Raw genomic sequence first — 14,281 nt, 5'->3', positions numbered from 1 at the left:
ACACACACCACCACTGTACTACAAGGGTATACCACAAGACATAAAACTATGGGGGCTCCATCTCAGTAGTATAGTAATCTATTTTCCTGCAGTTGCAATGCTGAAGAAATAAATACCATTGGTTGCTAAATTCAACCTTACAGCTTTCTGGATACTAACACAGTTTCTTTCTTCACCATTTAGCCCCTTGTCGATTGATTCTGTGAGACTGGAGGAGGACGGGGCGATGGTTAAATGAAACATTTGAATTGGTGTTCTTTAAGTCGCGTTTATTAACGTGTGATGACTAGCAATCATACCATGAGCACACTTTTAGATATTGGTTCCATCATTACGTCAACAGCCTCTCAGACATTTCTATTTCTGGCAACCTGTACTGCTAAAGCCTGAAATAGAAGGATGGGCTTTAAATTCGCTCACACACTCACAGCTTAGATATGCTCACAGAGTCAGCAGGTTACGTACATAACTATGAACAAAAGCAAGAGTGATTATATATATACATTTTTTCAAGTATCGAAACATTTCTCATTATCTTACTTTTCAGTCAACATGGCCATTATTGTGGCATACCTTTGCCCGTGCATAGTCGGCTGCTGATGGAAATACTATGTAATAAAGAGAAAGAAAGAAAAATCGTTAGATTCTGAAATCCAGAATCTTAATGGATGTATTTGGCAAAGTTTATGTGTTAGTGTCTTAAGCATAAAATGATGTTCCCTGTAGCACCAGTCCCCAAGTCATCCCGGAATATAGACCGAGCCACAGCACCTGACCCAAACCAGACGAACGGAGTACGAACACGTACACAGATTTTATATCTTTGTGTTCAAATTGATGGGCTTGGAACAGTCTTTGATGCGTTCATTCAGGGACAGGAAACTTATAGTCCGTTGAAAGCAATATTGAAAATTTACTGAGTGTGGTAGTCTTTAGGTAAATGCAATAAATGTTTTACTTATATTCTTGTAAAGGAATTAGCATTCGTGTGATTCTAAGTTTTGTTAATTATAGTCTGTTAAAGGCATCAACAGGATAGATATTCTTTGATTATAATCATAATATATGATGCATATGTTTCCTCTTCATTTGACCTTCACGCAGTTAGTTTGATCATGTAGTTGTCAGTATTTTTCTGTAAAGGTGAAGCAAGAAAGAAATAAACCCAGATGCATGTTGCATAAATTCACATGTACTGTTTGAACTCATAGATTTTATATTCACTTGCACACCAAGAAACACGATTTATTTGTTTTACACAATCATATGGAGGACCATTTTGGCGGCCGTTGCGTTGTCGAAAACACATTGTGCTTCAGCCTCCAGTCTACACCAGGATTATTGGTGATTGTTCCGGCGGACGTGTCTACTACGGGCTAACGAAGCACCCTGGCTGTTGCACTAACGCGATGGCTTTGGCGACACTAAATATCTGGCCTGTATAAGGACGATAACGTAATACTCGTTTATAAACCGTACTCTCGTACTGAACATCTGTTTAATGCAGGCGATGGTAAGAAGTTAGATATATTGTTATTTTCGGATGCTGAATGAACACAGTAATCCAAGTATCTGATTTGTTATGCCACAGAGATTACATGATACATATATTTTTGCCACACATTCGTTCTACCACTAAGCCATACAGTGGGTTTCTGGACATATTCTTTTTATGAGTGAGGAAAATTTTGTTTGCCCAACCACCACATGCAAAAGTTACGTCACCTGACGTAAGTAGGGCACGAGGCTGCTTGCACCTGCTAGACCAAGACATAAATTCTCCTGTTCCTGAACAAGCGAGAGTTAGTGGGCTTTCAAGATTTATAAACAACACTTCTACATGTGTCATGATCATAACGATAAGCATACAAAGTAGCTTTCAGGAACCACTTTTATAGCCAAAATTAAGCAATCTAACATAACCGATCAAAGTGATCGGTAAAAGAATTGTTTGAACCAGAAATTGTGAAATCCCGAGAATCCTTGTGCGTCCCCGTGCTCTTGGTATCGCCTTATATGACCAGCACAGCCTTTGGCAGGTTCATATCGTGGAACACGCAAGAACCACCTATACATACATAAGTACTGTTAATGCATCATCCATGGTAACAAAGATAGAGTCTTGTTTCTCCGTAATCTTTGTATGAATTTTGAATCAAATATTCTGGGAAGCAGTTTAGGTTATGACACATTTTCGGATCGTCAAAAAAAGAGGGGAAAAAATGGTTCCCAGATTGAGGCAAAGAGGCGGTGACATGCGGGAAGTCAGACACTGGTAAGCGAAAATAGCATTCAGCCCCACACAGATCCTACCCAGCACACTACACATAACAAGGTTATATTTAGGTATCTCTACTTGGTTTAGCTTACAGTATCTTCTTCATGGGTACCTAGACGATTGAAATCTTCACTGGGGTATATACCATAAATTCCCCTTATCTGCTTATCGTTATAACCACAGATTTTACGAAAAGATGACATATATATAAAGACATATATGAGAATTTCTGTAGATTTTCATGTTTGAGGTGTATAACATACCTGAACACACCAGCAGTTAACTAATGGGTTCGCTTACCAACCTTTCTGGTGGCGGTAATCAGCAGCCTAACACACTTTTGGAATACATCTCCATGACTGGAATGATTTAATCTTCGGTTGACAAAGAAACTTTCACACATCAATTAGTTCGTAAATAATGGATAACGGTAACTGTGTTTTGCGGTGTTATATTGTATGTAACTGTATCAAGTCTTACAGATACTCCTGTTTTCTAATGCTGTATTCCATTCCTCACCGACATATCTTTCTTTTTTGTTTGGTTTCTTGTCCCTTTCCATATATGTAACCAACCGATCTGCGAAGACCTCTGTGAGACATGCCCTGGTATTTATGAAAACTTGCTAGGTTATTCTACTCGTGTTTAACATGTACATTACTATATCGATAACTTTTATACAAATTTCGATTTGTAGAAGCTTTTGGAAAAGAAAAAGGCTTGCGTTTTACCTTAGGCCCTTATGTTATGCATCGGTCATCAGATATCGCGTTTTAACTAGAACAGCATAAGTTGCTTTGTCGATATATGTGTTCTTTGTTCCACAACTAGGTAAGTGTAACTCATGCTGTGCTATATCTGGAAATGAATCACTTTTAGTACTATGATTACATGAAAGCATCAGTGGGTATACTGTTCTCTTGTAACTGGATCAGCGTATTAAACCCTTTGTTTTAACGTTTGAATGGATCACTTGTTTGAAATAGCATAATCTTAGCAGCTACTGAATTATAAACCTAGCAAGCAACTCTGCTGCCAGTTTAGATCTAGATGAGAGATGAAAGTGTCAAGTTCCGCGTCATCAATACAAATGTTGCAAAGTTTTATAAGTCGTATGTAAGCAAGTAAGAGACCGATTACTTGTTTTATAACTTGAAAAAGTGTCAAATGGTGTTATAGATTACCATCAACTTTGTCATAAGCGAGACTTATCAGGGGCACTTACATTCTGTAGATCTATAATTTGCTATCAGCTCAACGTGAACAGTTATCACCAACTGATGTGTAAATCAGGTAGTGTTATCTATTCATGAATGTATCAGTTAGTGCTAACATTTGGGAAGGGTAGTACTCTTCTTATCAATGTTATTATCAGTACTTCATCTGGTGTTATCACTTAGGATGTGTATTACCGGTGTTATCATTAAATGAGAGTATTAGCAGATGTTATCACTTGATAATGAGAATTGGTGGTATCATTACTTTGTAGAGGCTAGTGTTATCAATTAGTATGGTATAACTTTCCCGAGTGCTGCAGTTGATGTTAAGGAAGTGAGTGGATACGTTAGTGTCAAAAGTATCGTTTGATGTGAACGTGCCAGATGATGTTATCACTCATTATATCAAGTGGTGTAACCACTCAAGATATGTGTCATCAGGCCTTAGCAGTTTGTTAATCTCCGTATTTTTGAGTCTGTGATGTGTATAATTCGAGGGTAACATTTAACAGTTTGCTAAGTTTAAAATATTCGTTGAATGTGGCCATCTTCAACACGTTTGATTAAACCTAGTGTATGTATGTGGAGCTTTCAATATCGCATTCTGACTGAAGTGGATGACTAGATGTATCCATTACTGATTTAATGAATGGAATAGACTTGGTTCAGTCTCATGCCTTGCAGGTTATACTTAAACTGGCAAGCAGTGAAGTAGGGACATGTAGATATGTATATAGGACATGATGAATGATATTCAAACGTATATCATCGCAGCTCATTTCACTGATTTTTTGTAATGATAAGTATCTAGTGTAGTATATAATAGAATGTAATAAAGAAAACGGATGGCGGCAAGGCGTCCTCCCCCTTGGCCAAGTGGACGGTTCCGGGCGAGTGCGCCTGCGCGGCAGTGGTGAGTGAGGAACTGTTCATGGAGGTACAGTACTGTAGACTCTTGCTCCGTAGTGTCAACTAACCTCTTGTTTACCTCACTCGTCTTCTAGCCTACTCACACCGACTGACACAATGGGTGACTCTAACAATACTACTAGCATTGCGGACTACCTAGCCCAACTCTTAAAGGATAAGAAACAGCTCGCAGCCTTCCCCAGTGTATTCTTGCACGTCGAAAGACTTCTTGATGAAGGTAAGACTTAATACTTTCTAACGTTTTTACACTAGTAACAGCTTCTCGCTAGGGTCACTGCATGTTAATACTAAGCTGACATAACATTCAACCTTCAAGTTTTAGTGTTAAGTAGTGGGATTTATAGTTTTAACCCGGGCACGTTGCGCAAGTTAGCCATGGGGGTAGTCAGCTGACGAGCGGTGCGCGGCCCACTCAAACCTCGCTCGCTGAAAATAGTGCGGCGTGGGGCATGGTTCCCTGCTAGGGGGTGGCCTCATGATCTGGGATATGCTGCTGCTGCTGCTGCTGCTGCCTCCACTGAACTAATAACAACACGTAGTACATATAATGATTCTGTAGAGCATTATAATATCTAAACCTAAGCGTAAATAGTGCAAGGGACAGGTTAAAAGAGTTGAACTTGATGCAGTTAAATTGTAGTTTAATTTGTCCTTGTGACGCCACAATGTACTCCGTGTGCGTGGTGAGAAAAGGAGTTGAGTGTGGGTGATAGGTTATGGTGGGGAGGGTGATGTAGGCACAGGTGCATCAGGGCACAAGAGCGTCATCTCCCCCTCCAGCCGAATGCCACCAACCATCTCCAAACGCCCTCAATGACTTAATACATCTAATTGCTGTGTTCGTTATTCTGAGAATTTTAAGTTGATACATAGTAAGCACGTCTAATTGTTTTATTATTAGAAGTATTAGCTTGGGTGTAAGTTTTAGTTAAGTGAGTTCGCTAAGGCGGGGTGGGCCGGGTAACTGTTGGGGTTCAGTATTTCCTTTGTAACTCGTGGCTGCGTCTCGGCCGCCTCACCCTCGTAGCAGCTAAGTGGATGGCGGCCAACCTCTGCCCTCACCGTCATGTCAGCCATTTTCATTTATTTTTTATTCTTGTTCTTTGAACACCGTGGGTTGTATAGAGATTTATGAAATTTTTGATTTCCGTGGTCAGTTTGGATATTCATTTTAATATCCGCAGTCACTTCTCACATTATATGCAAGATTATTCTGCCACAATTGTCAACCTCTTTAGTGTGAATGGTTGTGTTGTGTCTTGTATTTGTAAGAGGCAAGGTGTGCTGCATACAGTACAGGATGTGTGAATCTTTTATACACCTCGAGTTCCCACTAATCGTGACATCAGCACTCAGCATCCAGTGTGGGGACAACATCAGTGGTTGGTGATGATGGGAAACATACTGTAATTGGTTTTCCTCCGGAGCCATGAGTATGAACTGAAGGAAATAACTTGAAAAGGCTTAATAGGCTAGAAAGCAACACTTGGCTTAAGTGTTCGAAGGATGTGGCAAGAGGAAATACGTATCTTGGTACGTTACAATTGCCAAGTACATCTGTGTAAGATGAATGACGGTAATTAAGATAAATCTGTGCTGGGAAGAACTTTTTAAACCATTCGACTTTCCTATATTGGTATTTGAATGAAAAACGTTCAAGGCCATATATATATATATATATATATATATATATATATATATATATATATATATATATATATATATATATATATATGTAATGTTAAACAATTATTGTGTTAATCAGAAAATAAAGAATGGATGCTGTACGAGTATTACCGTTTCGGGCATCTAGGTTGGGTTCTGTTGAAATTGTTTTTTCCGATGTTTTTGGATGTTTTTTGAATGGTTCTCCCATCATTTCTCTTGTAAATCCCCTTCTTGTGTTATCTTTCCACCCGAAACCCCGGTCCCCATTGTAGGTGCCCCATTATCGTTGGATAAATGAGGGGAGATCTTGAAAGCTAGTGATTGTGGTATAACTGAAGAACAGAATCGTGCAAAACATCAGAAACCATCGGAAAAACATAATTTCATCTTCCAAACTGGTGGATGTCCGAAACTGTAATTTTACCAACTATGAGATAATATTAAGGGAAATGTGTGCAGATTATTACCTGTTTTTCCTCCAATTTCACATGGAATTAGTCTCAGTAGGTCTTTCTAGAGCTCCAGTAAACCACACCCCAATCAGAACAAGTTTGATAACTCATTTTCATTTCTTAAAATGGATACTTTAATATTATATGTTGAGATCAATTCTTTCGAGTACTTTTCATATCATCGAATTATTGGATAGCCCAGGCATGGGAAGGCCTCATATACCCCTCTCCTTCCCACCCCTGATCACCAAAAGAAACAGTGAATAAATTGGGTATCCTTTACCTTCTGTGACGGATTGCTTGTGATATTTTTGAGGTGACGTTTGTAGAGTGTATGGACTGTTGCATCTCGCGTATGAACGAAGAGATTCTGGGTATTTGCACAGGATTGTGAGGTATGTAGCTTAGCACAGTGTGTTAAACAGTTGCCAGTTAAGGTTAAGTACAGGACTGGTATGCTAGTGTACAAATTGCAGCAATATGACCGGGAAGATGTATGCTTATCTGTAGGTCATTGTAGAGGCTGATCAGATTAGGCTTCATTTTGTCGATGACATAGTCATTTATTGGATGTTGTATATTTATGTAAGTTGCAAAAGTTTGTACATCGTCTTTCACATTGGATTATTTTTTTTTCACAACAGAAATTACATAGTTTTGTTCCTTGGCACGTTGGGAAAAAATAACAACGCGTAGTGCTCTGGTCTTTTTTGTTGAGAAAGGCCGTACAAACGGAAGTTTCTGATGTTTTTCATTTTCTGTGGTGAAATGGAAATTTATCTTGCACATTATATATTAGCTATCTGAAAGAGAACATCCGCTGAACATCTGTAGCAGTTTATGGAAAAACTTATGAATGAGCTAACTGTATATTGTAAGTTTGTGCGTATTTTCTACATACTTTAGTGGTCAGCCTAGTTTCTATCGTCAGTTTTATCACGTTTATCCTATCATTGATGAGATCACAAAAAAACTTCGTGGGTTTAGGTCTGCGAACGCAAGAGCAACTGAAGTGTCCACTTTGTCTTTCCATTACCGGCGCCGGAAACGAGAATCTCATTCTGCTTGTAACCAATGTGACGATGAGTTATCTTGTTGAAAGTGAACCCTGTGCCGATATCAGCTGAATAAGATTAGAGATGAAACTAGCAAGTGTCAGAAAGGTCTATAGAATTACATCTTGCACTTAAATGTTTAGATACTTTATAGGCAAACTTGACCTGGGTGGTAAATGTGTCTATTCAAGGGAAGGTTTCTCTTTTCAATTGCATCATTGTCATATAGTTGGTTCACTTCACACTGGATGCAGAATTTTTTTTTTTTTCAGAATTTATTTCGAGCAGGCTCCAAACAGTGTAGTTGGTTCTTGAGGAGGTTGAAACAAATTGAGCAGTTTGTCTTCATCGTAAGGTTTCACTTGTCTGACAATATTTAAATTTAAAGTCCTTGAAAGAGCCTATTTGGTACCTGTATCCCTGCTCGCATTTACTTGGTGTGGATCAAGTGCACACAGTTCAAACATGTATATCTGCATCATTGTTTCCGGTGTGATGTAGTTAACTGTGCTCCGCACTTTAGTTGCTAACTGTGCACACTGAGTTGGTGCGTCAAACCGCTCTGAAACAAAACGCCTTCATTCCTCAGGCACTCTCATCTAGAATGCCTCTCGCCATCATTTAGTTGCGTGGCATGTCATTGTTCGTTGTTGCTCTCTTTCATGAGCACCGGAAGATTCGCCCTCAGCTTTTTTTTTTTTTTTTTTTTTTTTTTTTTTTTTAGGCTTGGTTAGGTTTACAACCTGACCTAACCTAACCTGACCCAGAAACGTTGAAGGCGAATCTTCATATGATCCCTCTTTTCGTACCCTCAACACAATTCCACTTTTCTTAAACACGTCATGTATATATACATATATATATATATATATATATATATATATATATATATATATATATATATATATATATATATATATATATGTAATGTACGATAAGGAGAATCATGACGTGCATCTTATTTTGTATCAAAAGATCTTTCCACTGTTAAGGAGAACAGATGCGCGTGACCATTCAACGTTTTAGCTGAAATTGTGCGATTTTCCTCTGGTTAGAATTAGGCGAGTCATCCTCATTTTCCTTTGTTTTGTGTTTGGTGTACGATGCTTGCTTTTCTATCCATTGCAGTTGTGGAAATTGATGGTACAATTATATGCTCTCTGACTTTAAACCTCTTTTTTTTTCATAGTTTTCGAGTGATTATACGAATATTTCCACAACCTGCAAGAGCCGAATGCATCAGACTTCTGAAACGTGGTAATGATGAAGGAAAAAGAGATAATTTAAATTGATATGTAACTGGTTATGGCCTGTAACCATAAATATTTATAATGAAAATTGAACAAAGATTTTTAGTGGAAGACAAATGCCTATGTTCCGTGTTGCTTTATGGTACTTCAAAGAAGATAAAAGGATTAACCTTTGCGTAAAATATATCAGGACTGGCATTGGATATAACGTTTATTTGTTTATTATACACCTGTTGTGGTAGCAGTGAAGGATTACCATAAGTATTGCAATAAGGGTCTTAGACCCCAGTTGGCAGATTGTTGAAAGTCTTTCCCTATAGTAGAACTTTCAGCTTTCATTTCATTTCTTGTTCTGTGTAAACTTTGGGCTGTGTAGATTGTGATATTGGGCTTTGTTCGTTAGGATATAAAGTGTATTGCATATTTTTGGATAGCGTGTACGATTCAGAAAACTCCGCAAAATGCATCGCGACATGACATTGCAATACTGGGTACTGATTATTATTTTCGCGGTCAACTTGAACTGTGTCCTGAGTTAGTCAAATGACATTGGTTTTCATTGAAATATTTTCTTTCCCCAGCACGAGGTCGATCAGGGGACTCTACTTAGGAGTCGTGTGAGATAAGGTTTAGAGATGTTGGTTAGCTGGAGGAGCCTAATTGACAATTCGTCCATGAGTGAGACATTTTCAAATGAACCAGACATGTAATTTCATTTTAATTTTCGCTAACTTAAGTTTGTTGGTGGTAAAGAATTTATGTCCAGTAATCTCCATGTAACTTAGGTTATATATATATATATATATATATATATATATATATATATATATATATATATATATATATATATATATATATACAACTCGGGCGTACAGAGAGAAGTAATTGGACTATGTTGATACGATGTCATGAAAAAGGCAACGCTTGGTATCTGAGCATTACGTCAGCTAAGTGGGTAACATTAAGAAACGTCGGCTTACCTGATTATAACTAATTTTGTATTTTTTTTTTCAATTTGTTGCTCTTTGTTACTTAAAGTATTTCAGGATAAGTTAGTCATAAAAAGTGTAGCAGCTCTTAGGGAACAGGTTACGACATTTTGTTGAGAAGCTTGGCCATTGACCTGACCCAAATGGGTCAGGTCAATGGCCAGTCCATCATACTAGAGGGTCGCACCGCCCCACTCAAGGGTCACACCCTCGTTCTCCAGGGGTTAAGTTCATAATAAGTCCCAGTTCTCCATGCTCACAGCCTGGGAAATAAAATAAGATAGTGACATTGAGTACACCTCGTCCGTGACATCCCGTGACAATGGGTGGCGGAGCAAGAGACTGGGTAATGCCGAGTTGAGCTATGATCACTCGACAATGGGTAATGCGTGAGAAATGTCGAGGCGTGAGAGCAGTCAGGCTCTGCGGTTGTATATTACAGAGGTAGGGGGGACTTGTCCCAATATATATATAATCGCGCATGGTAGACACATGGTGATATTATCATGAGCGTTTTGCTTGCTTTGATGAAGGAGACGAGGATCAGAATGGTGGTCTGTGCCGTCATTTCGTAGTCAGGATTAGGACCTGTGTGTGTTCGGTCATGGAGTCCTAACGTTGAGGTTGAAGCCTGTCGACCTTGTGGACGCAGTCTGTCATCTTTAGGGCTCCCATCACTTAGTGTTGCAGAGTAGCATCCTTCACATGTCATATGGCCAGTTCATAAAGATTAAATGATTCATTGGTTTATAGAGAAAGGTAATCAAACTGTTACTTGCTGTACATTTTGTAGAAGGTGTCTGGGTTTACCCTAGCCTCGCGTAGACCATATTTGGAGCGAGGCTTAAGATGGTTAGAGGCGTGGGTTGGTGTGGCCGTGGTGACCCCCCTAGAAATAACTTTAAAAAATCTTTTTTCGCAAATGAAATATCGCAGTTGTATAAGGTAGCAACTGATTGATAGGTGGTGATGACTAAGCTTTCCTCATTTCGTGGTTTGTTGTTTTTAGCGGATATTTCTATTTTAACGCATTGTTCACGTTGCAAAAAGATGTTGGGGGAAAATCTTTGATCGGCCATTTTAGTCACGTGAGTAAAAAAAAGTGTAAAGAAATGTGGGCATGGGCGTAAGTTGTGAGGATGCGTGGGCAAAGTAGAAGGCATTCCAAGGGCGGCTACCCATCATGGAAGTAAAATGGTTGGTGGTGTAGGCCGGCGGTGGTGGCAAACATTTCAGATTTGCATCGTATATGCAAAATATATAAAGTTATTTCACTTTGGCAATTATTTCCTTTAAACGGTATGTGACCAATTGTTGATGTGGACTCTGTGGATTTTTGTCTTTTATTTCCTTAAAGAAATTCTCATAAATTGTCGAAACATGTCAGTTGAATTGATTTGTTTTTTCTTGATTTTTGAAGGCTCGTCAAGGGTGTTGCCTCTCTGTATTAAATTCATCAGACAAAAGGCTAACACCTTGATTTGTAAGACTTGCAGGTAAAAGTTTTTGATGTTTTTGATTTAACCCAAGTTACTTTTTATTGTCGGACTAGATAAGATTATACTTTTGCTTTCATTATTCTGGTGTTGGGTAATCAGAGATAGGTTTGTTTGGTTTGGGTTGGATTAGATCAAGTTGTTAGGTTCGCTTTGAAAAATAAGCAATTCAGTGGTTAATTTTACGATATTGGAACTTTGCGCTATGATTAATAAAGAGTAGATTGGTTGTTTTTGTTAGTCTGGGATAAGATGTGGTAGGTAGGATAGTAAAGATAAAAGTTACATTATCGTGGTTTCGTCGCTGTCGAAATCGGCCCAAGTATGTATAGCCATTATGCATCGTGAACGCGCCATTAAGTGGTAGATTGCATTGGTGGACGATGCAGATTTCAGCATTCGGATAAACTGTGTTTTTGAGTGGAGGTAATTGCAGTTTCGGGAATAGTTGTTGGTCCATCCACTCGGAAACCTGCAAGTCACTAAAGAGAAATATCACCATCAGTTGATGATATTGCTTAGCTCATCTGGTAGCAAGGACAACGTGATTCAGACTTCCAGGCAAATTGCAATATACTCTGGCTCTCGTTTTCGCGAACGATGTAGAGCTGAAGGGTAACATCATCCAAACAAATTGGAATCGGAGAAATGAGACAAGCATGGCTGGTAAAACAATTCACTGCAGCCGCTTGAATAGAGTGAACTTCAATTTTATTTTGAATGTTAATGTGATGCTGCGAAACTTATTCTGTGAAACTTTATTAGAACCTGGTAGAGAACTTAAACTCAGTTGCAGTCTCAAAGTCTTAAGATTTATACACGTAATTCCATCTCATACAGGCTGAAATATGGCAGATAAAAAAAAATGGTCTTACTAATTGCGCTTGTATGGAAATTGATGGAGAACCATAGAAAGCAAACGACCTGACTTCATAAAAGCTTAATTAAACAGTTTAGCAATTCATTGCGCTTAAGTACATAGACATCATTATCGTTGGAAAGACCATGCTACTTGTAACTGTTAGAACTTAGATAGAATTTACGAGACACTGGAGGACAAACAAAATCCTAAACGTTACATACACAGTCTTTGAAGACCGTTACAAATGAGATTGTTCTCCCAGCTTTTTTAAAAAGAAGTACGTAAGATGCGCGAGTAACCAGCAAAGTTGTAAGATGACCCCCCTAGCTGCCAACAAACAGATCACAACAAACAAACCACGGGATATCCAATGCCTTGCCTAGTTAAGAGCTATTCCCTAGGGAGCTTTATATGAAACTAGGCTGTTGCTCTTTATATTTAAACACAAATCGCAGATATGTAGCTTCATTGGGATTTGATGATCTCAGAATAAGTACGTTGTAGAAACGAAGAAAATCATGAGTGTCGTGACTTTTTTTTTTTTTTTTTTTTTTTTTTTGAAGTCCATTGGATGAAATGCTGATCATCGTAATGTTTCAACTCTTCGCTCTGTAGGAAGTGTGGAAAGGTAAACTAATTCAGAACATAGGTTCTAGGGTTAACATTTGACATTACTGTCGAAGAACACAAGAAAGCAACTGTCGCCTAAGATAGTAGGCAAGGCTCCCCAAATTTTCAATGCTATCTTATCAAAACGCGCACTCCAGATTACATTGCATTTCTCTGCTTGCATCACCTTTTAAGACAGGCTAAGTTACTGACGTGGAAATTTCATGGATCACATACGGGTTTGGTGCGTTATGTAACATGATTTACACCTGGGCAGTCATGAAAGGCCGAGTCATCATCAGCCTGTACTCTAGAGGCATTCAATATAGGGATTACCTTCCTGGAAGACAGCAAATTAAAACCAGTGAAATGCATAGGTGCTATAAATGAATGTTAGAACACACATGAAGCATCCGGGGCCTGAAGCTATTCTTTGAGCTACCTACGATTATTATGAACAAATTCTGACCAGCCAGCGAAGAAATTCTAAATTGACTAGTCACGCCAGGATGGACACTGCGGCCTGCAGACCGCGGTCTGTGATAGCCGAGTTGATCATTTCTGTTTGGCTTTACACCCATACGGGATTGTAGGAGTGGAGACAAGCCTTCAGAATGGACGTAATGTGAAAAGTAAATGTAGTGAATGATGTTTGTGGAAATCGATGTGACATAACCACTAAAAGACCCTTTTAGACGAACTTCGAATTTGTCGAGGTACGCGGGCGCACAACGCATACTTAGATTTCATCGAAGAACAGAGTAAAAACTTAATTTAATGGGGGGGGGGGGAGCCAACTCGAAGTGTTTTGTGGTCTGATGTCCGGTAATACTGGTTTCTGGTACACCCTTGCCTGATCACATTACTTATGGCTAAATTGTGGTATAAATAAAGTTCTTGAAATCGCTTTTGGTAGGGAGACCGCGTAAGAATATCATCATCGAAATATAATGGCGTCTATAATGAATACGTGGACGGTAAGGTTCTAGACTTGTGGACCTGTATTATTGTAACCCCTTGAGCAAGTTTGTACGATGGCCAGACCAAGCCATCACACTGGGTGTACCTATCATCCTGCAGATGGAGTTACAGTCAGGAACTTGCTAAACATAGTGCATTTGGTATTCGACATTGCCTTGTTGCGTGGAAAGTACAAAAGTATAAGATGAAATGTTAATGTAAAAAAAAAAAAGACAAAATATGCTAACTGAAAGGTATTCCAGTATCCGACCTGTGAGACTAACGGATAGTTTCCAAGGTAAATAGATATAACTTACCAGAACTTGGATGGAGAGTTTATACTCTCCATCCAAGTTCTGTGCCTTTCTGTGCACCACTGGAAGTCGTATCTCTGTGCGTATATAATGCTTCCATTACGAGGAGGTCCTGCTCCCGCGCACTCCTACCCAGTAATGATAATCTGGACGCTGACGTAGGGTGATTGTTTTCCCGCAAGTGATATAAAATACCCGAAA

General features: G+C 38.9%; 1 protein-coding gene across 5 annotated transcripts in view; it reads left to right on the top strand.

Annotated features, from left to right (window-relative positions):
• Nucleotides 1-4,404: 4,404 nt before the first annotated feature.
• The window catches only part of how (protein held out wings), a 211,095-nt gene continuing 201,218 nt past the window's right edge, over nt 4,405-14,281 (top strand). For 2 of the 5 annotated variants that reach the window (XM_071694858.1, XM_071694859.1), the window contains exon 1: nt 4,405-4,642. In XM_071694858.1, the coding sequence (XP_071550959.1) occupies nt 4,522-4,642 (121 nt within the window). In that variant the 5' untranslated portion in view covers nt 4,405-4,521. The remainder of the gene's footprint in view (nt 4,643-14,281) is intronic. The other 3 variants (XM_071694857.1, XM_071694856.1, XM_071694855.1) reach the window with 2 other exon arrangements.

Source organism: Panulirus ornatus, chromosome 57 (genome assembly GCF_036320965.1).
Source record: "Panulirus ornatus isolate Po-2019 chromosome 57, ASM3632096v1, whole genome shotgun sequence".
Classification (NCBI taxonomy): Eukaryota; Metazoa; Arthropoda; class Malacostraca; order Decapoda; family Palinuridae; genus Panulirus; species Panulirus ornatus.
The sequence above is the reverse complement of the archived record's forward strand: the minus strand, read 5'-3'. Positions and strand labels throughout refer to the sequence as shown.